The sequence below is a fragment of the Anomalospiza imberbis genome, unplaced genomic scaffold, assembly GCF_031753505.1.
Source record: "Anomalospiza imberbis isolate Cuckoo-Finch-1a 21T00152 unplaced genomic scaffold, ASM3175350v1 scaffold_1261, whole genome shotgun sequence".
Classification (NCBI taxonomy): Eukaryota; Metazoa; Chordata; class Aves; order Passeriformes; family Viduidae; genus Anomalospiza; species Anomalospiza imberbis.
The window spans coordinates 1-24,595 of NW_027099660.1; the positions used below are offsets into that span (position 1 = coordinate 1).

Here is a 24,595-nt window from a genome sequence, read left to right on the forward strand (position 1 = left end):
GCATTTTGGGGGTGTTATGAGGGAAATGGGAGGGATTTGGGGGGATTTTGGGGTGTTATGGGGGAATGGGGGGAGTTCTGTGGGGGGATTTGGGGGGGAGTTCTGGGGGAAATGGGAGGGATCTGGGGGGATTTCAGGGGATTTAGGGGGATTTCAGGGGTTTGGGGGGATATTGGGGGGTTTTGGGGGATTTCAGCGATTTGGGGGGGATTTCAGGGGGTTTGGGGGGGATTTTGGGGGTGTTATGGGGAAATGGGGGGGTTTGGAGGGGATTTCGGGGGTTTGGGGGGATTTTGGGGTGTTATGGGAAATGGGAGGATTTTGGGGGGTTTGAGGGGAGTTCTGGGGAGTTTGGGGGAGTTCTGGGGGATTTCAGGGAGTTTGGGGGAAGGTCTGGGGGAAACTGGGGGGATTTTGGGGTGATTCCAGTCTGATTTCCCAATTTTGGGGTCCCCCCCCAGCCCACTGGCTCAGCATCGAGGGCGTGCAGCCGGCCATCCCCGAAAATCCCCGCCAGGTGTGTGACCCCAAAAAAACCCAAAATCCCCCTTGAGCCACCCCAAAACCCAAAATCCCCCTTGAAACCACCCCAAAACCCCAAAATCCCCCTTGAACCACCCCAAAACCCCAAAATCCCCCCAAATCCTCCTTTACCACCCCAAATCCAAAATCCCCTTGAGGCCCACCCAAATCTACCCCATTCAAAATCCCCTTGAAGCCACCCCAAGATTACCCCAAAATCTTACCCCAATCCAAAATCCCCCTTGAACCACCCCAAAACCCCAAAAATCCCCCAAATCCTTTAACCACCCCAAATTACCCAAAATCCCCTTGAGACCACCCCAAATTACCCCAAAATCCCCTTGAACCACCCCAATTACCCAAAATCCCTCTACCTCTTTAATAACCCCAAATCCCAAAATCCCTCCTTAAACCACCCCAAAATCCCTGACCACCCAAAATTACCCCAAATCCCCAAATCCTCCTTAAACCACCCCAAATTACCCCAAAATCCCCTTGAGCCCCAATTCCCCAAAATCCCCTTAACCCCCCAAAATCCCCCTTGAACCACCCCAAATTACCCCAAAATCCCCCAAATCCTCCTTTAAACCCCCAAATCCCCCCTAAATCCCCATTTAACCTCCCCCAAATCCCCCAAATCCTCCTTAAACCACCCCCAAATTACCCAAAATCCCCCAAATCCTCCTTAAACCACCCCAAAATCCCCTTTGACCCCCCAAATCCCCCTTAAATCCTCCCAAAATCCCCTTTGACCCCCAAATCCCCTTACCACCCAAAATCCCCCTTAAAACACCCCAAAATCCCCCTTAATCCACCCCAAATCCCCCAAAATCCCCCCAAAATCCCCCAAAATCCTCCCCAAAATCCCCCTTTAACCACCCCAAAATCCCCAAATCCTCCAAAATCCCCCTTTAAACACCCCAATCCAAAATCCCCTTAAAACACCCCAAATCCCCCTTAAAACACCCCAAAATCCCCCTTTAACCACCCCAAATTCCCCCTAAAACACCCCAAAATCCCCTAATCCTCCCCCAAATCCCCAAACCCCCTTTAAACCTCCCCAAAATCCCTCTTAAAACACCCCAAAATCCCCAAAATCCCCCTTAAAACACCCCAAAATCCCAAATCTTCCCAAAATCCCCAAATCCCCTTAACCTCCCAAAAAAACACCCCAAAATCCCCCCTAAAACACCCAAAATCCCCAAATCCTCCCCAAATCCCAAATCCCCCTTTAAAACCCCCAAAATCCCCCTAAATCTCCCCAAAATCCCCAAAATCCCCCTTAAACACCAAAATCCATCCTCCAAAATCCCCAAATCCCCTTTAAACCACCCCAAAATCCCCTAAAACACCCCAAAATCCCCCTTCAAAACACCCCAAAATGCCCAAAATCCTCCCCAAAATCCCCAAATCTCCTTTAAGCTCCCCAAAATCCCCCCTTAAACACCCAACCCCAAAATCCCCCTAAAACACCCCAAAATCCCCAAATCCTCCCAAAATCCCCAAATCCCCTTTAACCCCCAAAATCCCCTTAATCCTCCCCAAAATCCCCAAATCCCCCTTTAACCACCCCAAAATCCCCCCTAAAACACCCCAAAATCCCCCTTCAAACACCCCAAAATCCCAAAATCCTCCCCAAAATCCCCAAATCTCCCTTTAAGCTCCCCAAAATCCCCCCTAAAACACCCCAAAATCCCCAAATCCTCCCCAAAATCCCCCTTAACCCCCTTTAACCCCCCAAAAATCCCCCTTTAACCACCCCAAATCCCCCTTAAAACACCCCAAAATCCCAAATCCTCCCAAAATCCCCCTTAAAACACCCCAAAATCCCCAAATCCTCCCCAAAATCCCCCAAATCCCCCTTTAACCACCCCAAAATCCCCCTTAAAACACCCCAAAATCCCCCCTAAAACACCCCAAAATCCCCAAATCCTCCCCAAAATCCCCCTTGAACCTCCCTAAAATCCCCAAATCCTCCCCAAAATCCCCAAACCCCCCTTTAACCTCCTCAAAATCCCCCTAAAACACCCCAAAATCCCCCAAATCCCCCTTTAACTTCCCTAAAATCCCCAAAATCCTCCCCAAAATCCCCCTTAAAACACCCCAAAATCCCCAAAATCCTCCCAAAATCCCCAAATCTCCCTTTAAGCTCCCAAAATTCCCCCTAAAACACCCCAAAATCCCCAAATCCTCCCCAAAACCCCCCTTTGACCCCCAAAATCCCCCTTAAAACACCCCAAAATCCCCAAATCCTCTCCAAAATCCCCAAATCCCCCTTTAACCTCCCCAAAATCCCCCTTAAAACACCCCAAAATCCCCCCTAAAACACCCCAAAATCCCCCTTAAAACACCCCAAAATCCCCAAATCCTCCCCAAAATCCCCCTTAAAACACCCCAAAATCCCCAAATCCTCCCCAAAATCCCCCTTAAAACACCCCAAAATCCCCAAATCCTCCCCAAAATCCCCCTTAACCCCCTTTAACCCCCCAAAAATCCCCCTTTAACCACCCCAAATCCCCCCTTAACCACCCCAAAATCCCCCTTAAAACACCCCAAAATCCCCAAATCCTCCCCAAAATCCCCAAATCCTCCCCAAAATCCCCCAAACCCCCCTTAAACCTCCCCAAAATCCCCCTTAAACCTCCCCAAAATCCCCCTTAAAACACCCCAAAATCCCCCTTAAAACACCCCAAAATCCCCAAATCCTCCCCAAAATCCACCTTTAACCTCCCCAAACCCCCCTTTAACCTCCTCAAAATCCCCCCTAAAACACCCCAAAATCCCCAAATCCTCTCCAAAATCCCCCAAACCCCCCTTTAACCTCCTCAAAATCCCCCCTAAAACACCCCAAAATCCCAAATCCTCCCCAAAATCCCCCAAATCCCCCTTTAACCTCCGCAAAATCCCCAAATCCTCCCCAAAATCCCCTTTAACCACCCCAAAATCCCCAAATCCTCCCCAAAATCCCCCTTAAAACACCCCAAAATCCCCCAAATCCCCCTAAAACACCCCAAAATCCCCCTTTAACCTCCCCAAAATCCCCCCTAAAACACCCCAAAATCCCCAAATCCTCCCCAAAATCCCCCTTAAAACACCCCAAAATCCCCCAAATCCCCCTAAAACACCCCAAAATCCCCCTTTAACCTCCCCAAAATCCCCCCTAAAACACCCCAAAATCCCCAAAATCCCCCCTAAAACACCCCAAAATCCCCAAATCCTCCCCAAAATCCCCAAATCCCCCTTTAAACCACCCCAAAATCCCCCCTAAAACACCCCAAAATCCCCCTTCAAACACCCCAAAACCCCCCAAAAATCCCCCTTTAACCACCCCAAATGCCCCTTAAAACACCCCAAAATCCCCAAATCCTCCCCAAAATCCCCCTTAAAACACCCCAAAATCCCCCAAATCCCCCTTAAAACACCCCAAAATCCCCCTTTAACCTCCCCAAATTCCCCAAATCCTCCCCCAAATCCCCCTTAACCCCCCCAAATCCCCCTTCCACCCCCCAAACCCCCCCCAAACCCGGGGTTTTTCCCCTCCCCCCCACATTTTGGGGTCCCCAGGGGAGGTTTTTGGGGACCCCCCCGAGCCCATTTTGTGCCCCCCAGCCCCCAAGGAGCAGCAGAAGGCTGAGGCCACCGAGCCCCTGAAATCGGCCAAGCCCGGCCAGGAGGAGGAGGGGACCCCCAAATCCAAAGGGCCCGGGGGGGCCGGGGGCGACGGGAAAGGTGGGACTGGGGCGGGTTGGGGGATTTTGGGGGGTTAAAGGGGGATTTTGGGGGGATTTGGGGTGTTTAAAGGGGGGTTTGGGGGGTTTAATAGGGATTTTTGGGGGATTTTGGGGGGTTAAAGTGGGATTTTGGGGGTTTAAGAGGGATTTTTGGGGGATTTTGGGGGGTTAAAGGGGGATTTTGGGGGGTTAAAGGGGGATTTGGGGGGTTAAAGGGGGATTTGGGGTGTTAAAGTGGGATTTTGGGGGGTTTAAGAGGGATTTTTGGGGGGTAAAGGGGGATTTGGGGGGGTTAAAGGGGGATTTTTGGGGGATTTGGGGGGGTTAAAGGGGGATTTGGGGGGTTTAAGAGGGATTTGGGGGAGATTTGGGGGGATTTAAGGGGGATTTTTGGGGGTTTTGGGGTGTTTAACGGGGGATTTGGGGGGTTAAAAGGGGATTTGGGGTGTAAAAGGGGGATTTTGGAGGGTTAAAGGGAGATTTTGGGGGGTTAAAAGGGGATTTTGGGGGGTTAAAGGGGATTTGGGGGGTTAAAGGGGGATTTGGTGGGGTTAAATGGGGATTTGGGGGGATTTAAGGGGGATTTTTGGGGGGTTTGGGGTGTTTAAAGGGGGATTTTGGGGGTTAAAAGGGGATTTGGGGGGTTAAAGGGGGATTTTTGGGGGGTTTAAGGGGGATTTTGGGGGGTTAAAAGGGGATTTGGGGGGGTTAAAGGGGATTTGGGGGGATTTCAGGGGGATTTTTAGGGGTTTAAAGGGGATTTGGGGTGGTTTAAGGGGATTTTGGGGTGTTAAAGTGGGATTTTTGGGGGATTTGGGGGGGTTAAAGGGGGATTTTGGGGTGTTAAAGGGGGATTTTTGGGGGGGTTAAAAGGGGATTTGGGGGGGTTTAAGGGGATTTGGGGGGTTAAAAGCAGATTTGGGGGGTTCAAGGGGGATTTTGAGGGGTTTAAGAGGGATTTTTGGGGGGGTTAAAGGGGGATTTGGGGGGTTAAAGGGGGATTTGGGGTGTTTAAAGTGGGATTTTGGGGGGTTTAAGAGGGATTTTTGGGGGATTTGGTGGGATTAAAGGGGGATTTGGGGGGATTTAAGGGGGATTTTTGGGGGTTTTGGGGTGTTTAACGGGGGATTTGGGGGGTTAAAAGGGGATTTGGGGTGTAAAAGGGGGATTTTGGGGGGTTAAAGGGAGATTTTGGGGGGTTAAAAGGGGATTTGGGGGGTTTAAAGGGGATTTGGGGTGGTTTAAGGGGGATTTGGGGGGGGTTTTAAAGGGGATTTGGGGGGGTTAAAGGGGGATTTGGGAGGGTTAAAGGAGGATTTTGGGGGGGTTAAAGGGGGATTTGGGGGGGTTAAAGGGGATTTGGGGGGGTTAAAGGGGATTTGGGGTGTTAAAGTGGGATTTTGGGGGGTATAAGAGGCATTTTTGGGGTGTTAAAGGGGGATTTTGGGGGGTTAAAAGGGGATTTGGGGGGTTTAAGGGGGATTTTGGGGGGTTTAAGAGGCATATTTGGGGGATTTGGGGTGGTTTAAGGGGAATTTTGGGGGATTTAAGGGGGATTTTGGGGGGTTTAAGGGGAATTTTGGGGTTTTTGGTGTGGTTTAAGAGGCATTTTGGGGGGGCTCCCTGAGGTTTTGGGGTGCCCCCAAAGGGAAGGAGAAGAATCCTGGGATTTGGGGTTCCCTTGGGATTTGGGGTTCCCCTTGGGATTTGGGGTCTCCTTTGGGATTTGGGGTTTCCTTTAGGATTTGGGGTTCCCCTTGGGATTTGGGGTTTCCCTTGGGATTTGGGGTTTCCTTTCGGATTTGGGGTTCCCTTTGGGATTTGGGGTTCTCCTTTGGGATTTGGGTTTCCTTTGGGATTTGGGGTTGCCCTTGGGATTTGGGGTTCCCCTTGGGATTTGGGGTTTCCTTTGGGATTTGGGGTTTCCTTTTGGATTTGGGGTTCCCTTTGGGATTTGGGGTTTCCCTTGGGATTTGGGGTTCCCTTGGGATTTGGGGTTTCCTTTGGGATTTGGGGTCCCCCTTGGGATTTGGGGTTTCCTTTGGGATTTGGGGTTTCCTTTGGGATTTGGGGTTCCCCTTGGGATTTGGGGTTTTCTTTTGGGATTTGGGGTTCCCTTTGGGATTTGGGGTTTCCTTTGGGATTTGGGGTTCCCCTTGGGATTTGGGGTTTCCCCTGGGATTTGGGGTTCCCCTTGGGATTTGGGGTTTCCTTTAGGATTTGGGGTCTCCTTTGGGATTTGGGGTTTCCCTTTGGAATTTGGGGTTTCCTTTGAAATTTGGGGTTTCCTTTGGGATTTGGGGTTTCCTTTAGGATTTGGGGTCTCCTTTGGGATTTGGGGTTTCCCTTGGGATTTGGGGTTCTCTTTAGGATTTGGGGTTTCCTTTGGGATTTGGGGTTTCCTTTGGGATTTGGGGTTTCCTTTGGGATTTGGGGCTGTTTCTGGGGGGATCATCGGGGTCGGCTCAGTGGGATTTTTGGGATTTGGGGTCCCTGAGGTTTTGGGGTGCCCCCAAAGGCAAGGAGAAGAATCCTGGGATTTGGGGTTTCCTTTGGGATTTGGGGTTTCCTTTGGGATTTGGGGTTCCCCTTGGGATTTGGGGTTTCCCTTGGGATTTGGGGTTCCCTTTGGGATTTGGGGTTTCCTTTGGGATTTGGGGTTCCCCTTTGGGATTTGGGGTTTCCTTTGGGATTTGGGGCTGTTTTTGGGGGTTCATCGGGTCGGCTCAGTGGGATTTTTGGGATTTGGGGTCCCTGAGGTTTTGGGGTGCCCCCAAAGGCAAGGAGAAGAATCCTGGGATTTGGGGTTTCCTTTGGGATTTGGGGTCTCCCTTGGGATTTGGGGTTTCCTTTGGGATTTGGGGTTCCCCTTGGGATTTGGGGTTTCCTTTGGGATTTGGGGTTCCCTTTGGGATTTGGGGTTTCCCTTGGGATTTGGGGCTGTTTCTGGGGGTTCATCGGGGTCGGCTCAGTGGGATTTTTGGGATTTGGGGTCCCTGAGGTTTTGGGGTGCCCCCAAAGGCAAGGAGAAGAATCCTGGATTTGGGGTTTCCTTTAGGATTTGGGGTTCCCCTGGGATTTGGGGTTCCCCTTGGGATTTGGGGTTTCCTTTAGGATTTGGGGTTTCCTTTGGGATTTGGGGTTCCCCTTGGGATTTGGGGCTGTTTTTGGGGGTTCATCGGGGTCGGCTCAGTGGGATTTTTGGGATTTGGGGTCCCTGAGGTTTTGGGGTGCCCCCAAAGGCAAGGAGAAGAATCCTGGATTTGGGGTTTCCTTTGGGATTTGGGGTTTCCTTTGGGATTTGGGGTTCCCCTTGGGATTTGGGGTTTCCTTTGGGATTTGGGGTTTCCTTTAGGATTTGGGGTTTCCCTTGGATTTGGGGTCTCCTTTAGGATTTGGGGTTCCCCTTGGGATTTGGGGTTTCCTTTGGGATTTGGGGTTCCCCTTGGATTTGGGGTTTCCTTTGGGATTTGGGGTTTCCCTTTGGGATTTGGGGTTTCCCCTGGGATTTGGGGTTTCCTTTGGGATTTGGGGTCCCCCTTGGGATTTGGGGTTTCCCTTGGGATTTGGGGTTTCCCCTGGGATTTGGGGTTTCCTTTGGGATTTGGGGTTTCCCTTGGGATTTGGGGTTTCCTTTAGGATTTGGGGTTTCTTTTGGGATTTGGGGTTCTCTTTAGGATTTGGGGTTTCCCTTGGGATTTGGGGTTTCCCCTGGGATTTGGGGTTCTCTTTGGGATTTGGGGTTCTCCTTGGGATTTGGGGTTTCCTTTGGGATTTGGGGCTGTTTCTGGGGAGATCATCGGGGTCGGGTCAGTGGGATTTTTTCGGATTTGGGGTCCCTGAGGTTTTGGGGTGCCCCCAAAGGCAAGGAGAAGAATCCTGGGATTTGGGGTTTCCTTTGGGATTTGGGGTTTCCCTTGGGATTTGGGGTTTCCTTTGGGATTTGGGGTTCCCTTTGGGATTTGGGGTTTCCTTTAGGATTTGGGGTTTCTTTTGGGATTTGGGGTTCCCCTTGGGATTTGGGTTTCCTTTGGGATTTGGGGCTGTTTTTGGGGGTTCATCGGGGTTGGCTCAGTGGGATTTTTGGGGTGGGGGGTCCCCTGAGGTTTTGGGGTGCCTCCAAAGGCAAGGAGAAGAATCCTGGGATTTGGGGTTTCCTTTGGGATTTGGGGTTTCCTTTGGGATTTGGGGTTCCCTTTGGGATTCGGGGTTCCCCTTGGGATTTGGGGTTCCCCTTGGGATTTGGGGTTCCCTTTGGGATTTGGGGTTCCCCTTGGGATTTGGGGTTTTCTTTTGGGATTTGGGGTTCCCTTTTGGATTTGGGGTTTCCTTTGGGATTTGGGTTTTTTTTTGGGATTTGGGGTTCCCCTTGGGATTTGGGGTTTCCTTTGGGATTTGGGGTTTCCCTTGGGATTTGGGGCTGTTTCTGGGGGTTCATCGGGGTCGGCTCAGTGGGATTTTTGGGATTTGGGGTCCCTGAGGTTTTGGGGTGCCCCCAAAGGCAAGGAGAAGAATCCTGGGATTTGGGGTGTCCTTTGGGATTTGGGGTTTCCTTTGGGATTTGGGGTTTCCTTTGGGATTTGGGGTCTCCTTTGGGATTTGGGGTTCCCTTTGGGATTTGGGGTTTCCTTTGGGATTTGGGGTTCTCTTTGGGATTTGGGGTTTCCTTTGGGATTTGGGGTTCTCTTTGGGATTTGGGGTTCCCCTTGGGATTTGGGGTTCCCTTTGGGATTTGGGGTTCCCCTTGCGATTTGGGGTTTCCCTTGGGATTTGGGGTTTCCCTTTGGGATTTGGGGTGTCCTTTGGGATTTGGGGTTTCCCTTGGGATTTGGGGTTTCCTTTGGGGTTTGGGGTTCCCTTTGGGATTTGGGGTTCTCTTTGGGATTTGGGGTTTCCCTTGGGATTTGGGGTTTCCTTTGGGATTTGGGGTTTCCCTTGGGATTTGGGGCTGTTTTTGGGGGTTCATCGGGGTCGGCTCAGTGGGATTTTTAGGATTTGGGGTCCCTGAGGTTTTGGGGTGCCCCCAAAGGCAAGGAGAAGAATCCTGGGATTTGGGGTTTCCTTTAGGATTTGGGGTTTCCTTTGGGATTTGGGGTTCCCCTTTGGGATTTGGGGTTTCCTTTGGGATTTGGGGTTTCCCTTAGGATTTGGGGTTTTCTTTGGGATTTGGGGTTTCCCTTTGGGATTTGGGGTTTCCCCTGGGATTTGGGGTTCCCCTTCGGATTTGGGGTTTCCCTTGGGATTTGGGGTTCTCTTTAGGATTTGGGGTTTCCCTTGGGATTTGGGGTCTCCTTTGGGATTTGGGGTTTCCCTTGGGATTTGGGGTTCTCTTTAGGATTTGGGGTTCCCCTTGGGATTTGGGGTTCCCTTTGGGATTTGGGGTTTCTTTTGGGATTTGGGGTTCCCCTTTGGGATTTCCGGTCTCCTTTGGGATTTGGGGTTTCCCTTGGGATTTGGGGTTCTCTTTAGGATTTGGGGTTCCCCTTGGGATTTGGGGTTCTCCTTGGGATTTGGGGTTCTCTTTAGGATTTGGGGTTTCCCTTGGGATTTGGGGTTCCCTTTGGGATTTGGGGTTCCCTTTGGGATTTGGGGTTCTCTTTGGGATTTGGGGTTCTCTTTAGGATTTGGGGTTTCCCTTGGGATTTGGGGTTCCCTTTGGGATTTGGGGTTCCCTTTGGGATTTGGGGTTTCCTTTGGGATTTGGGGTTCTCTTTGGGATTTGGGGTTTCCCTTGGGATTTGGGGCTGTTTTTGGGGGTTCATCGGGGTCGGCTCAGTGGGATTTTTGGGATTTGGGGTCCCTGAGGTTTTGGGGTGCCCCCAAAGGCAAGGAGAAGAAGCCCCCGCTGCTGGAGGCGCCCCCGCTGCGGCTGAAGCCGCGCAGCGTGCACGAGCTGTCGGTGGAGCAGCAGCTCTACTACAAGGAGATCACCGAGGCCTGCGTGGGCTCCTGCGAGGCCAAACGGGCCGTGAGTCACCCCAAAAACACCCCAGAGTCACCCCAAAATCAGCCCAATGTCCCCAAATGTCCCAAAATGTCCCCAAATGTCCCAAAATATCCCCAAATGTCCCCAAATGTCCCCGATGTCCCTGCAGGAGGCCCTGCAGAGCATCGCCACCCGACCCCGGGCTGTACCAGATGCTGCCGCGCTTCAGCACCTTCATCTCCGAGGGGGTGAGGGACCCCAAAATCCCCGGGATTCACCCCAAAATCCCCATGATTCACCCCAAAACCCTGTCCAAAAATCTGCCCCAAAATCCTGGGAATTCACCCCAAAACCCTGCCCCAAAATCCCCGGGATTCACCCCAAAATCCCCAGGATTCACCCCAAAATCCCCGGGTCTCACCCCAAAGCCCCCGGGATTCACCCCAAAACCCTGCCCCAAAATCCCCAGATTCTGCCCCAAAATCCCCGGGTCTCACCCCAAAGCCCCCGGGATTCACCCCAAAACCCTGTCCAAAAATCTGCCCCAAAATCCTGGGAATTCACCCCAAAACCCTGCCCCAAAATCCCCGGGATTCACCCCAAAATCCCTGGGAATTCACCCCAAAATCCTGCCCCAAAAACCCTGCCCCAAAATCCTGGGAATTCACCCCAAAACCCTGCCCCAAAACCCCCAGGATTCACCCCAAAATCCCTGGGAATTCACCCCAAAATCCTGCCCTAAAACCTGCCCCAAAATCCCCGGGAACTCACCCCAAAATCCCCGGATTGTGCCCCAAAACCCTGCCCCAAAATCCCAGGGATTCACCCCAATTCCTTCCCTGAAATCCTGGGAATTCACCCCAAAATCCCCGGGATTCACCCCAAAACCCTGCCCCAAAACCCCCGGGAATTCACCCCAAAATCCCTGGAATTCACCCCAAAACCCTGCCCCAAAATCCCCGGGATTCACCCCAAAATCCCCAGGATTCACCCCAAAATCCCCGGGTCTCACCCCAAAGCCCCCGGGATTCACCCCAAAACCCTGCCCCAAAATCCCCAGATTCTGCCCCAAAATCCCCGGGATTCACCCCAAAACCCTGTCCAAAAATCTGCCCCAAAATCCTGGGAATTCACCCCAAAACCCTGTCCAAAAATCTGCCCCAAAATCCTGGGAATTCACCCCAAAACCCTGCCCCAAAATCCCCGGGATTCACCCCAAAATCCCTGGGAATTCACCCCAAAATCCTGCCCCAAAAACCCTGCCCCAAAATCCTGGGAATTCACCCCAAAACCCTGCCCCAAAACCCCCAGGATTCACCCCAAAATCCCTGGGAATTCACCCCAAAATCCTGCCCTAAAACCTGCCCCAAAATCCCCGGGAACTCACCCCAAAATCCCCGGATTGTGCCCCAAAACCCTGCCCCAAAATCCCAGGGATTCACCCCAATTCCTTCCCTGAAATCCTGGGAATTCACCCCAAAATCCCCGGGATTCACCCCAAAACCCTGCCCCAAAACCCCCGGGAATTCACCCCAAAATCCCTGGAATTCACCCCAAAACCCTGCCCCAAAATCCCAGGGATTCACCCCAATTCCTTCCCTGAAATCCTGGGAATTCACTCCAAAATCCCCGGGATTCACCCCAAAACCTATCCTGAAATCCTGGGAATTTACCCCAGAGCCCTGGGGATGTCCCCAGTGTCCCCAGTGTCCCCAAGGATGTCCCCGGTGTCCCCAGGGGTGTCCCCGGTGATGTCCCCAGTGTCCCCAGGGGTGTCCCAGTGTCCCCGGTGATGTCCCCAGTGTCCCCAGTGTCCCCAAGGATGTCCCCGGTGTCCCCAGGGGTGTCCCCAGTGTCCCCAATGTCCCCAGTGTCCCCAGGGGTGTCCCAGTGTCCCCGGTGATGTCCCCAGTGTCCCCAGTGTCCCCAAGGATGTCCCCCCGGTGTCCCCAGGGGTGTCCCCAGTGTCCCCAATGTCCCCAGTGTCCCCAGGGATGTCCCAGTGTCCCCAGGGACGTCCCCAGTGTCCCCATGGATGTCCCAGTGTACCCAGGGGTGTCCCCAGTGTCCCCAATGTCCCCGGTGTCCCCAGGGGTGTCCCAGTGTCCCCGGTGATGTCCCCAGTGTCCCCAGTGTCCCCAAGGACATCCCCAGTGTCCCCAGGGGTGTCCCAGTGTCCCCAGGGATGTCCCTGATGTCCCCGGTGTCCCCAGTGTCCCCAGGGATGTCCCTTGGGATGTCCCAGTGTCCCCTGGGATGTCCTCGGTGTCCCCAAGGATGTCCCCGGTGTCCCCAGGGATGTCCCCGGTGTCCCCAAGGATGTCCCCCGGTGTCCCCAAGGATGTCCCCCGGTGTCCCCAAGGACGTCCCCAGTGTCCCCAAGGATGTCCCCCCGGTGTCCCCAAGGACGTCCCCAGTGTCCCCAGGGGTGTCCCGGTGTCCCCAGGGATGTCCCAGTGTCCCCAGGGATGTCCCCAGGGGTGTCCCAGTGTCCCCCGGTGTCCCCAGGGACGTCCCAGTGTCCCCAAGGACGTCCCCGGTGTCCCCAAGGACATCCCCCGGTGTCCCCAGGGACGTCCCCGGTGTCCCCAAGGACGTCCCCGGTGTCCCCAAGGACATCCCCCGGTGTCCCCAGGGACGTCCCCGGTGTCCCCAAGGATGTCCCCGGTGTCCCCAAGGATGTCCCCGGTGTCCCCAGGGACGTCCCCAGTGTCCCCAGGGATGTCCTCGGTGTCCCCAGGGATGTCCCCAGGGATGTCCCAGTGTCCCCAGGGATGTCCCTGATGTCCCCGGTGTCCCCAGGGGTGTCCCCAGGGGTGTCCCAGTGTCCCCAGGGATGTCCCCCGGTGTCCCCAGGTGCGGGTGAACGTGGTGCAGAACAACCTGGCGCTGCTCATCTACCTGATGAGGATGGTGAAGGCCCTGATGGACAACCCCACCCTGTACCTGGAGAAATACGTGAGTGACGTCACCTGTGTCACCTGTGTCACCTGTGTGTCACCTGTGTGTCACCTGTGTGTCACCTGTGTCACCTGTGTCACCTGTGTCACCTGTGTCACTGCCCAAACCCTCTGTGTCACCTCCTGTCCTCACCTGTCCCTGATGGACAACCCCACCCTGTACCTGGAGAAATACGTGAGTGACGTCACCTGCGTCACCTGTGTGTCACCTGTGTGTCACCTGTGTGTCACCTGTGTCACCTGTGTCACCTGTGTCACCTGTGTGTCACCTGTGTCACCTGTGTCACCTGTGTGTCACCTGTGTCACCTGTGTGTCACCTGTGTCACCTGTGTCACCTGTGTCACCTGTGTCACCTGTGTGTCACCTGTGTGTCACCTGTGTGTCACCTGTGTGTCACCTGTGTCACCTGTGTGTCACTTGTGTGTCACCTGTGTCACCTGTGTGTCACCTGTGTCACCTGTGTCACCTCCCTGTCACCTGTGTGTCACCTGTGTCACCTGTGTGTCACCTGTGTGTCACGTGTGTCACCTGTGTCACCTCCTGTCCCTGATGGACAACCCCACCCTGTACCTGGAGAAATATGTGAGTGACGTCACCTGTGTCACCTGTGTGTCACCTGTGTGTCACCTGTGTGTCACCTGTGTCACCTGTGTCACCTGTGTCACCTGCGTCACCTGGGTGTCACCTGTGTGTCACCTGTGTGTCACCTGTGTGTCACCTGTGTCACCTGTGTCACCTGTGTGTCACCTGTGTCACCTGTGTCACCTCCCTGTCACCTGTGTGTCACCTGTGTCACCTGTGTGTCACCTGTGTGTCACGTGTGTCACCTGTGTCACCTGTGTGTCACCTGTGTCACCTGTGTGTCACCTGTGTCACCTGTGTCACCTCCTGTCCCTGATGGACAACCCCACCCTGTACCTGGAGAAATACGTGAGTGACGTCACCTGTGTCACCTGTGTGTCACCTGTGTGTCACCTGTGTCACCTGCGTGTCACCTGTGTCACCTGTGTGTCACCTGTGTCACCTGTGTCACCTGTGTCACCTGTGTGTCACCTGTGTGTCACCTGTGTCACCTGTGTCACCTGTGTGTCACCTGTGTCACCTGTGTCACCTGTGTCACCTGTGTCACCTGTGTGTCACCTGTGTGTCACCTGTGTGTCACCTGTGTCACCTGTGTCACCTGTGTGTCACCTGTGTGTCACGTGTGTCACCTGTGTGTCACCTGTGTGTCACCTGTGTCACCTGTGTGTCACCTGTGTCACCTGTGTGTCACCTGTGTGTCACGTGTGTCACCTGTGTGTCACCTGTGTGTCACCTGTGTCACCTGTGTGTCACCTGTGTCACCTGTGTGTCACCTGTGTGTCACCTGTGTGTCACCTGTGTCACCTGTGTCACCTGTGTGTCACCTGTGTGTCACGTGTGTCACCTGTGTGTCACCTGTGTGTCACCTGTGTCACCTGTGTGTCACGTGTGTCACCTGTGTGTCACCTGTGTGTCACCTGTGTCACCTGTGTCACCTGTGTGTCACGTGTGTCACCTGTGTCACCCCTGTGTCACCTGTGTGTCACCTGTGTGTCACCTGTGTCACCTGTGTGTCACCTGTGTCACCTGTGTCACCTGTGTGTCACCTGTGTCACCTGTGTGTCACCTGTGTGTCACGTGTGTCACCTGTGTGTCACCTGTGTGTCACCTGTGTCACCTGTGTGTCACCTGTGTCACCTGTGTCACCTGTGTGTCACGTGTGTCACCTGTGTCACCCCTGTGTCACCTGTGTGTCACCTGTGTGTCACCTGTGTCACCTGTGTGTCACCTGTGTCACCTGTGTCACCTGTGTGTCACCTGTGTCACCTGTGTGTCACCTGTGTGTCACCTGTGTGTCACCTGCATCACCTGTGTCACCTGTCACCTGAGTGTCACCTGTGTCACCTGTGTGTCACCTGTGTGTCACCTGTGTGTCACCTGAGTGTCACCTGTGTGTCACCTGTGTCACCTGTGTGTCACCTGTGCCACCTGTGTCACCTGGGTGTCACCTGTGTGTCACCTGGGTATCACCTGTGTCACCTGAGTGTCACCTGTGTCACCTGGCTGTCACCTCCCTGTGTCACCTGTGTCACCCAGGTGTCACCTGTGTCACCTGTGCCACCTGTCACCTGTGTCACCTGGGTGTCACCTGTGTCCCCACCACGTGTCCCAAATGTGTCCCCAAGTGTCCAAACCTGTCCCCAACGTGTCCCTGATGTCCCCAACGATGTCCCCAAGTGTCCCCAGGTGTCCCAAACCTGTCCCCAAAGTGTCCCCAAGTGTCCAAACCTGTCCCCAACCTGTCCTTGATGTCCCCAACGATGTCCCTGATGTCCCCAGTGTCCCCAACGATGTCCCCAGTGTCCCCAGTGTCCCCAACCTGTCCCCGATGTCCCCAACGATGTCCCCAACGATGTCCCCAGTGTCCCCAACCTGTCCCCGATGTCCCCAACGATGTCCCCAACGATGTCCCCAGTGTCCCCAACCTGTCTCTGATGTCCCCAACGATGTCCCCAACGATATCCCCAACCTGTCCCCAACCTGTCCCCGATGTCCCCAATGTCCCCAACGATGTCCCCAGTGTCCCCAACCTGTCCCCGATGTCCCCAACCATGTCCCCAACGATGTCCCCAATGTCCCCAACCTGTCCCTGATGTCCCCAACCTGTCCCTGATGTCCCCAACGATGTCCCCAGTGTCCCCAGTGTCCCCAACCTGTCCCTGATGTCCCCAATGATGTCCCCAATGTCCCCAACCTGTCCCTGATGTCCCCAGTGTCCCCAACCTGTCCCCGATGTCCCCAACGATGTCCCCAATGATGTCCCCAGTGTCCCCAACCTGTCCCCGATGTCCCCAACGATGTCCCCAACGATGTCCCCAATGTCCCCAGCTGCACGAGCTGATCCCGGCGGTGATGACGTGCATCGTCAGCCGCCAGCTCTGCCTGCGGCCGGACGTGGACAACCACTGGGCCCTGCGCGACTTCGCCGCGCGCCTGGTGGCCCAGGTGTGCAAGAACTTCAGCACCACCACCAACAACATCCAGTCCCGCATCACCAAAACCTTCACCAAGGTGGGACGGGGGATTTGTGGGGTTTTTATGGGATTTGTGGGGTTTTTATGGGATTTGTGGGGTCAGGATTTGGGATTTGGGGAGTGAGGTCAGGAGGGACCCAGGTGTGTGAGAACTTCAGCACCACCACCAACATCCAGTCCCGCATCACCAAAACCTTCACCAAGGTGGGACTGGGGATTTGTGGGGTTTTTATGGGATTTGTAGGTTCGGGAATGGGGATTATGGGGTCAGGATTTGGGATTTGGGGTGTGGGGTCAGGAGGAGCCCAGGTGTGTGAGAACTTCAGCACCACCACCAACAACATCCAGTCCCGCATCACCAAAACCTTCACCAAGGTGGGACTGGGGAACTGTGGGGTTTTTATGGGATTTGTGGGGTTTTTATGGGATTTGTGGGGTCGGGAACGGGGATTTGGGGAGTGGGGTCAGGAGGAGCCCAGGTGTGCGAGAACTTCAGCACCACCACCACCAACATCCAGTCCCGCATCACCAAAACCTTCACCAAAATGGGACGGGGGAACTGTGGGGTTTTTATGGGATTTGTGGGGGTTTTATGGGATTTGTGGGGTCGGGAACAGGAATTATGGGGTCAGGAACAGGGATTTGGGGTGTGGGGTCAGGAGGAGCCCAGGTGTGTGAGAACTTCAGCACCAGCACCAACAACAACATCCAGTCCCCCGCATCACCAAAACCTTCACCAAGGTGGGACGGGGGATTTGTGGGGTTTTTTATGGGATTTATGGGGTTTTTATGGGATTTATGGGGTCAGGATTTGGGATTTGGGGTGTGGGATCAGGAGGAGCCCAGGTGTGCAAGAACTTCAGCACCAGCACCACCAACATCCAGTCCCGCATCACCAAAACCTTCACCAAGGTGGGACTGGGCATCGGTGGGGTTTTTATGGGATTTGTGGGGTTTTTATGGGATTTGTGGGGTCAGGAACTGGATTTATGGGGTCAGGATTTGGGATTTGGGGTGTGGGATCAGGAGGAGCCCAGGTGTGTGAGAACTTCAGCACCTGCACCACCAACATCCAGTCCCGCATCACCAAAACCTTCACCAAGGTGGGGACTGGGCATCGGTGGGGTTTTTATGGGATTTGTGGGGTTTTTATGGGATTTATGGGGTCAGGAACGGGGATTTGGGGAGTGAGGTCAGGATGGACCCAGGTGTGTGAGAACTTCAGCACCAGCACCACCAACATCCAGTCCCACATCACCAAAACCTTCACCAAGGTGGGACTGGGCATCTGTGGGGTTTTTATGGGATTTGTGGGGTTTTTATGGGATTTGTGGGGTTTTTATGGGATTTGTGGGGTTTTTATGGGATTTATGGGGTCAGGAATGGGATTTATGGGGGTCAGGATTTGGGGATTTGGGGTGTGAGGTCAGGAGTAGCCCAGGTGTGCAAGAACTTCAGCACCACCACCAACAACATCCAGTCCCACATCACCAAAACCTTCACCAAGGTGGGACTGGGGGATTTGTGGGGTTTTTATGGGATTTGTGGGGTTTTTATGGGACTTATGGGGTCAGGATTTGGGATTTGGGGTGTGGGATCAGGAGGAGCCCAGGTGTGTGAGAACTTCAGCACCACCACCAACAACATCCAGTCCCGCATCACCAAAACCTTCACCAAGGTGGGACTGGGCATCGGTGGGGTTTTTATGGGATTTGTGGGGTTTTTATGGGATTTATGGGGTCAGGATTTGGGGTTTGGGGTCTCTGCTCAGGGATTTGGGGTCAGGATTTGGGGTTTGGGGTCAGGATTTGGGATTTGGGGTCAGGATTTGGGGTTTGGGGTCAGGATTTGGGGATTGGGGTCAGGATTTGGGATTTGGGGGTCAGGATTTGGGATTTGGGGTCTCTGCTCAGGGATTTGGGGTCAGGATTTGGGGTTTGGGGTCAGGATTTGGGATTTGGGGTCTGTGCTCAGGGGTTTGGGGTCAGGTTTTGGGGTTTGGGGTCAGGTTTTGGGGTTTGGGGTCAGGATTTGGGATTTGGGGTCCCCGCAGAGCTGGGTCGATGACAAGACGCCCTGGACCACGCGCTACGGCTCCATCGCAGGGCTGGCCGAGCTGGGCCACGACGTGAGTGACACCTGGGGACACCTGGGACACCCTGGGGGACACCTGGGGACACATGGGACACCCTGGGGACACCTGGGGACACCTGGGACACCCTGGGGACACCCTGGGGGACACCTGGGACACCTCCCATGACACCCTGGGGACACCTGGGACACCTCCCATGACACCCTGGGGGACACCCTGGGGGACACCCTGGGGACACCTGGGACACCCTTGGGACACCTGGGGACACCTGGGACACCCTGGGGGACACCTGGGACACCTGGGGACACCTCCCATGACACCTTCGGGACACCCTGGGGACACCCGTGACACCCTGGGGACACCTGGGGACACCTGGGACACCCTGGGGACACCTGGGACACCTGGGGACACCTGGGAACACCTGGGACACCCTGGGGACACCCGTGACACCCTGAGGACACCTCCCATGACACCTTGGGGACACCTGGGACACCCTGGGGACACTTGGGACACCTGGGACACCCTGGGGACACCTGGGACACCTGGGACACCCTGGGGACATCTAGGACACCTGGGACACCTCCCATGACACCCTGGGGACACCTGGGGACACCTGGGACACCCTGGGGACACCTGGGACACCCTGGGGACATCTGGGACACCCTGGGGACATCTGGGACACCCTGGGGACACCTGGGACACCTCCCATGACACCCTGGGGACACCTGGGACACCTGGGACACCTGGGGACACCTGGGGACACCCTGGGGACACCTTGGGGACACCCGTGACACCCTGGGGACACCTGGGGACACCTGGGACACCCCTGGGAACACCTGGGGACACCTGGGGACACCTCCCATGACACCCTGGGGACACCTGGGACACCCTGGGGACACCCTGGGGACACCTGGGACACCCTGGGGACACCTGGGGACACCTGGGACACCCTGGGGACACCCGTGACACCCTGGGGACACCTGGGACACCTGGGACACCTCCCATGACACCTTGGGGACACTCGTGACACCCTGGGGACATCTAGGACACCTCCCATGACACCCTGGGGACACCTGGGACACCCCTGGGGACACCTGGGACACCTCCCATGACACCTTGGGGACACCCGTGACACCCTGGGGACACCTGGGACACCTGGGACACCTCCCATGACACCTTGGGGACACCTGGGGACACCTGGGACACCTTTGTGTCAGGGCCAAGTCCTTCCTGTCACCTGTGTCACCTAAGTTATGTCCCCAATGTCCCCAATCCCCCCCAAATGTCCCCAATGTCCCCAATGTCCCCAAATGTCCCTGATGTCCCCAATGTCCCCAATGTCCCCAGTGTCCCCAATCCCACAATGTCCCCCAGTGTCCCCAGTCCCTCAATGTCCCCAATCCCCCCAGTGTCCCCAATGTCCCCAATCCCCCCAATCCCCCAATGTCCCCAATGTCCCCAGTGTCCCCCGTGTCCCCAGTGTCCCCAATGTCCCCAATCCCCCAATCCCCCAATGTCCCCAGTGTCCCCAATCCCCCCCAATGTCCCCAATGTCCCCAATGTCCCCAATCCCCCCAATCCCCCCAATCCCCCGATGTCCCCAATGTCCCCAATGTCCCCAATCCCCTCATTGTCCCCAGTGTCCCCAATCCCCCAGTGTCCCCAATGTCCCTGGTGTCCCCAATGTCCCCAATGTCCCCAATATCCCCAATCCCCCCAATCCCCCAATGTCCCCATTCTCCCCAATGTCCCCAATCCCCCAGTGTCCCCAATCCCCCAGTGTCCCCAATCCCCCAGTGTCCCCAATGTCCCCAATCCCCCAGTGTCCCCAATCCCCCAGTGTCCCCAATCCCCCAGTGTCCTCAATATCCCAATTTTTCCAATGTCCCCAATCCCCCGATGTCCCCAATCCCCTCAATGTCCCCAATCTCCCAATGTCCCCAGTGTCCCCAATCCCCCAATGTCCCCAATCCCCCGCTGTCCCCAATATCCCCAGTGTCCTCAGTGTCCCCAATCCCCTCAATGTCCCCAATCTCCCAATGTCCCCAGTGTCCCCAATCCCCCGACGTCCCCAGCATCCCCAATGTCCCCAATCCCCCAATCCCCCAGTGTCCCCAGCGTCCCCTGGCTGTCCCCAGGTGATCAAGACCCTGATCCTGCCGCGCGAGCGCGTGCGGAACATTCTGGAAGGGCCGGTGGTGAGCACCATCGACCGCATCGGGGCCGACCACGTGCAGAGCCTGCTGCTGGTGAGGGACACGGCGACGCTGGGGACACTGAGGGGACACTGGGGACATGGAGGGGACATTGGGGGGATTGGGGACACTGGGGGGATTGGGGACATTGGGGACATTGGGGGATCGGGGACATTGGGGACATTGCAGGGACTGGGGACATTGGGGACACTGGGGGAATTGGGGACACTGGGGGGACTGGGGACATTGGGGGGATTGGGGACACTGGGGGGATTGGGGACATTGGGGACACTGGGGACATTGAGGGGACTGGGGGGATTGGGGACACTGGGGACATTGAGGGGACATTGGGGGATTGGGGACATTGGGGACATTGGGAACATTGGGGACACTGGGGACATTGCAGGGACTGGGGACACTGGGGGGATTGGGGACATTGGGGGGACTGGGGACACTGGGGGGATTGGGGACATTGGGGACATCGAGGGGACATTGGGGGGATTGGGGACACTGGGGGGATTGGGGACACTGGGGACATTGGGGGATTGAGGACATTGGGAACATTGGGGGATCGGGGACACTGGGGACATTGCAGGGACTGGGGACACTGGGGGGATTGGGGACATTGGGGACATCGAGGGGACATTGGGGGGATTGGGGACATTGGGGACATTGCAGGGACTGGGGGGATTGGGGACACTGGGGACACTGAGGACATTGCAGGGATTAGGGACACTGGGACATTGGGGACACTGGGGGGATAGGGGACATTGGGGAGAATGGGGACATTGGAGGATTGGGGGGACACTGGGGACATTCGGGGATTGGGGACATTGGGGGGACTGGGGACATTGGGGACATTGGGATTGGGGACACTGGGGGACACTGGGGGGACAGTGGGGGGGTTGGGGACAAGCTGTGTCCCCCGTCCCCAATGATGTCCCCAGTGATGTCCCCAATGTCCCCAATGTCCCCGCAGAAGCACTGTGCCCCGGTGCTGGCTGTGCTGGGGCTGTCCCCAGTGTCACTCTGATGTCCCCAATGATGTCCCCAATGTCCCCAATGTCCCCACAGAAGCACTGTGCCCCAATGGTGGCTGTGCTGGGGCTGTCCCCAGTGTCACTCTGATGTCCCCAATGATGTCCCCAATGTCCCCAATGTCCCCACAGAAGCACTGTGCCCCGGTGCTGGCCGTGCAGGGGCTGTCCCCAGTGTCACTGTGATGTCCCCAATGATGTCCCCAGTGATGTCCCCAATGTCCCCAATGTCCCCACAGAAGCACTGTGCCCCGGTGCTGGCCGTGCAGGGGCTGTCCCCAGTGTCACTGTGATGTCCCCAGTGCTGTCCCCAATGATGTCCCCAATGTCCCCGCAGAAGCACTGTGCCCCGGTGCTGGCCACAATGGGGCTGTCCCCAGTGTCACTCTGATGTCCCCAATGATGTCCCCAATGTCCCCAATGTCCCCACAGAAGCACTGTGCCCCGGTGCTGGCCGTGCTGGGGCTGTCCCCAGTGTCACTCTGATGTCCCCAATGATGTCCCCAATGTCCCCAATGATGTCCCCACAGAAGCACTGTGCCCCGGTGCTGGCCGTGCTGGGGGCTGTCCCCAGTGTCACTCTGATGTCCCCAATGATGTCCCCAATGTCCCCAATGATGTCCCCACAGAAGCACTGTGCCCCGGTGCTGGCCGTGCTGGGGCTGTCCCCTGTGTCACTGTGCTGTCCCCAATGATGTCCCCAATGATGTCCCCAATGTCCCCAGTGATGTCCCCAATGTCCCCAATGTCCCCACAGAAGCACTGTGCCCCGGTGCTGGCCGCGCTGGCGCTGTCCCCAGTGTCACTGTGATGTCCCCAATGATGTCCCCAATGTCCCCAATGTCCCCAATGCCCCGCAGAAGCACTGTGCCCCGGTGCTGGCTGTGCTGGGACTGTCCCCAGTGTCACTCTGATGTCCCCAGTGCTGTCCCCAATGTCCCCAATGTCCCCACAGAAGCACTGTGCCCCGGTGCTGGCCACGCTGGGGCTGTCCCCAGTGTCACTGTGATGTCCCCAATGATGTCCCCAATGTCCCCAATGTCCCCGCAGAAGCACTGTGCCCCGGTGCTGGCCACGCTGGGGCTGTCCCCAGTGTCACTGTGATGTCCCCAATGATGTCCCCAATGTCCCCAATGTCCCCGCAGAAGCACTGTGCCCCGGTGCTGGCCAAGGCGCGGCCGCCCCCCGACAGCCCCGAGTGCTACCGCGGCGATTTCGGCTACCTGGGCGGGCTGCTCTGCTCCCACGTGGTCAAGGCCAGGGCCCAGGCGGCCCTGCAAGCCCAGCAGGTCAACAGGACCACGCTGACCATCACCCAGGTGACCTTGGGGACACTTGGGGACATCGGGGGGATTGGGGACAATGGGGACATCGGGAGGATTGGGGACATTGGGGGGATTGGGGACATTGGGGACACAGCGGGCACAGGTGGCCCTGCAAGCCCAGCAGGTGACCAGGACCACGCTGACCATCACCCAGGTGACACTGGGGACACTTGGGGACATTGGGGACACTGGGGGGATTGGGGACAATGGGGACATCGGGGGGATTGGGGACAATGGGGACATCGGGGGGATTGGGGACATTGGGGGGATTGGGGACATTGGGGACACAGCGGGCACAGGTGGCCCTGCAGGCCCAGCAGGTCAACAGCACCACGCTGACCATCACCCAGGTGACATTGGGGACACTTGGGGACATCGGGGGGATTGGGGTCACTGGTGGGATTGGGGACACTTGGGGACATCGGGAGGATTGGGGACATTGGGGGGATTGGGGACATTGGGGACACAGCGGGCACAGGTGGCCCTGCAGGCCCAGCAGGTGACCAGGACCACGCTGACCATCACCCAGGTGACACTGGGGACACTTGGGGACATTGAGGACATCGGGGGGATTGGGGACAATGGGGACATCAGGGGGATTGGGGACAATGGGGGGATTGGGGACATTGGGGACACAGCGGGCACAGGCGGCCCTGCAAGCCCAGCAGGTCAACAGGACCACGCTGACCATCACCCAGGTGACACTGGGGACACTTGGGGACATCGGGGGGATTGGGGACAATGAGGGGATTGGGGACAATGGGGACACAGGTGGCCATGGAGGCCCAGCAGGTGACCCAGGCCACCAGCATCCAGGTGAGCTTGGGGACATTGGGGACATCGGGGGACATTGGGGACATTGGGGGACATCGGGGGGACACGGTGGCTGGGGTGGACATCGGGGACATTGGGGACATCGGGGACACGGTGGCTGGAGGAGGGACATTGGGGACATCGGGGACACGGTGGCTGGGGTGGGACATCAAGGACACGGTGGCTGGGGGTGGGACATCAGGGACATTGGGGACATCGGGGGGGACACGGTGGCTGGAGGAGGGACATTGGGGACATCGGGGACACGGTGGCTGGGGGTGGGACATCGGGACATCGGGGGGACACGGTGGCTGGAGGAGGGACATCGGGGACATCGGGGACATCGGGGGGACACGGTGGCTGGGGGTGGGACATCGGGGACATTGAGGGAGAGGACACCACGGGTGGGGGTGGGGGACACATGTCCCCAAGTGTCCCCAGGGCCACCCGGACACACTTGGGGACACGAAGGTGTCAGGGGACACGTGGCCACCCTGGAGGGTCCCGGTCCCACGTGTCCCCTCTCAGGACTTGTGTCCCCAACATGTCCACCCTGTCACCATGTCCCCTTGTGTCCCGTGTCTTGTGACCGCTGTGTCCTCCCTGTGACCGCTGTCCCCGTGTCCCCAATGTCCCCAGTGTCCCCGATGTCCCCAATCCCCCCAGTGTCCCCCAATGTCCCCAATCCCCTCAATGACCCCAGTGTCCCCAATGTCCCCAATCCCCCCAGTGTCCCCCAATGTCCCCAATATCCCCAGTGTCCCCAATCCCCCCAATGTCCCCAGTGTCCCCCAATGTCCCCAGTGTCCCCAATGTCCCCAATCCCCTCAATGACCCCCAATGTCCCCATTAATGTCCCCATTAATGTCCCCATTAATGTCCCCAATGTCCCTCAATGTCCCCAATCCCCTCAATGTCCCAAATCCCCTCAATGTCC

General features: G+C 56.4%; 1 protein-coding gene across 1 annotated transcript; it reads left to right on the forward strand.

Moving 5' to 3' along the window:
- Positions 1–4,086: 4,086 nt before the first annotated feature.
- On the forward strand, positions 4,087–22,999 carry TAF6 (TATA-box binding protein associated factor 6; the record flags this gene model as incomplete). Its single annotated transcript, XM_068177948.1, is given in 9 exon segments — positions 4,087–4,251; positions 10,079–10,221; positions 10,349–10,372; positions 10,374–10,427; positions 13,036–13,137; positions 16,051–16,233; positions 18,250–18,324; positions 20,427–20,537; positions 22,666–22,999. Coding segments are annotated over 9 exon segments (1,191 nt in total), but the record flags the coding sequence as incomplete, so codon positions are not given.
- Between the last annotated feature and the right edge of the window lie 1,596 nt (positions 23,000–24,595).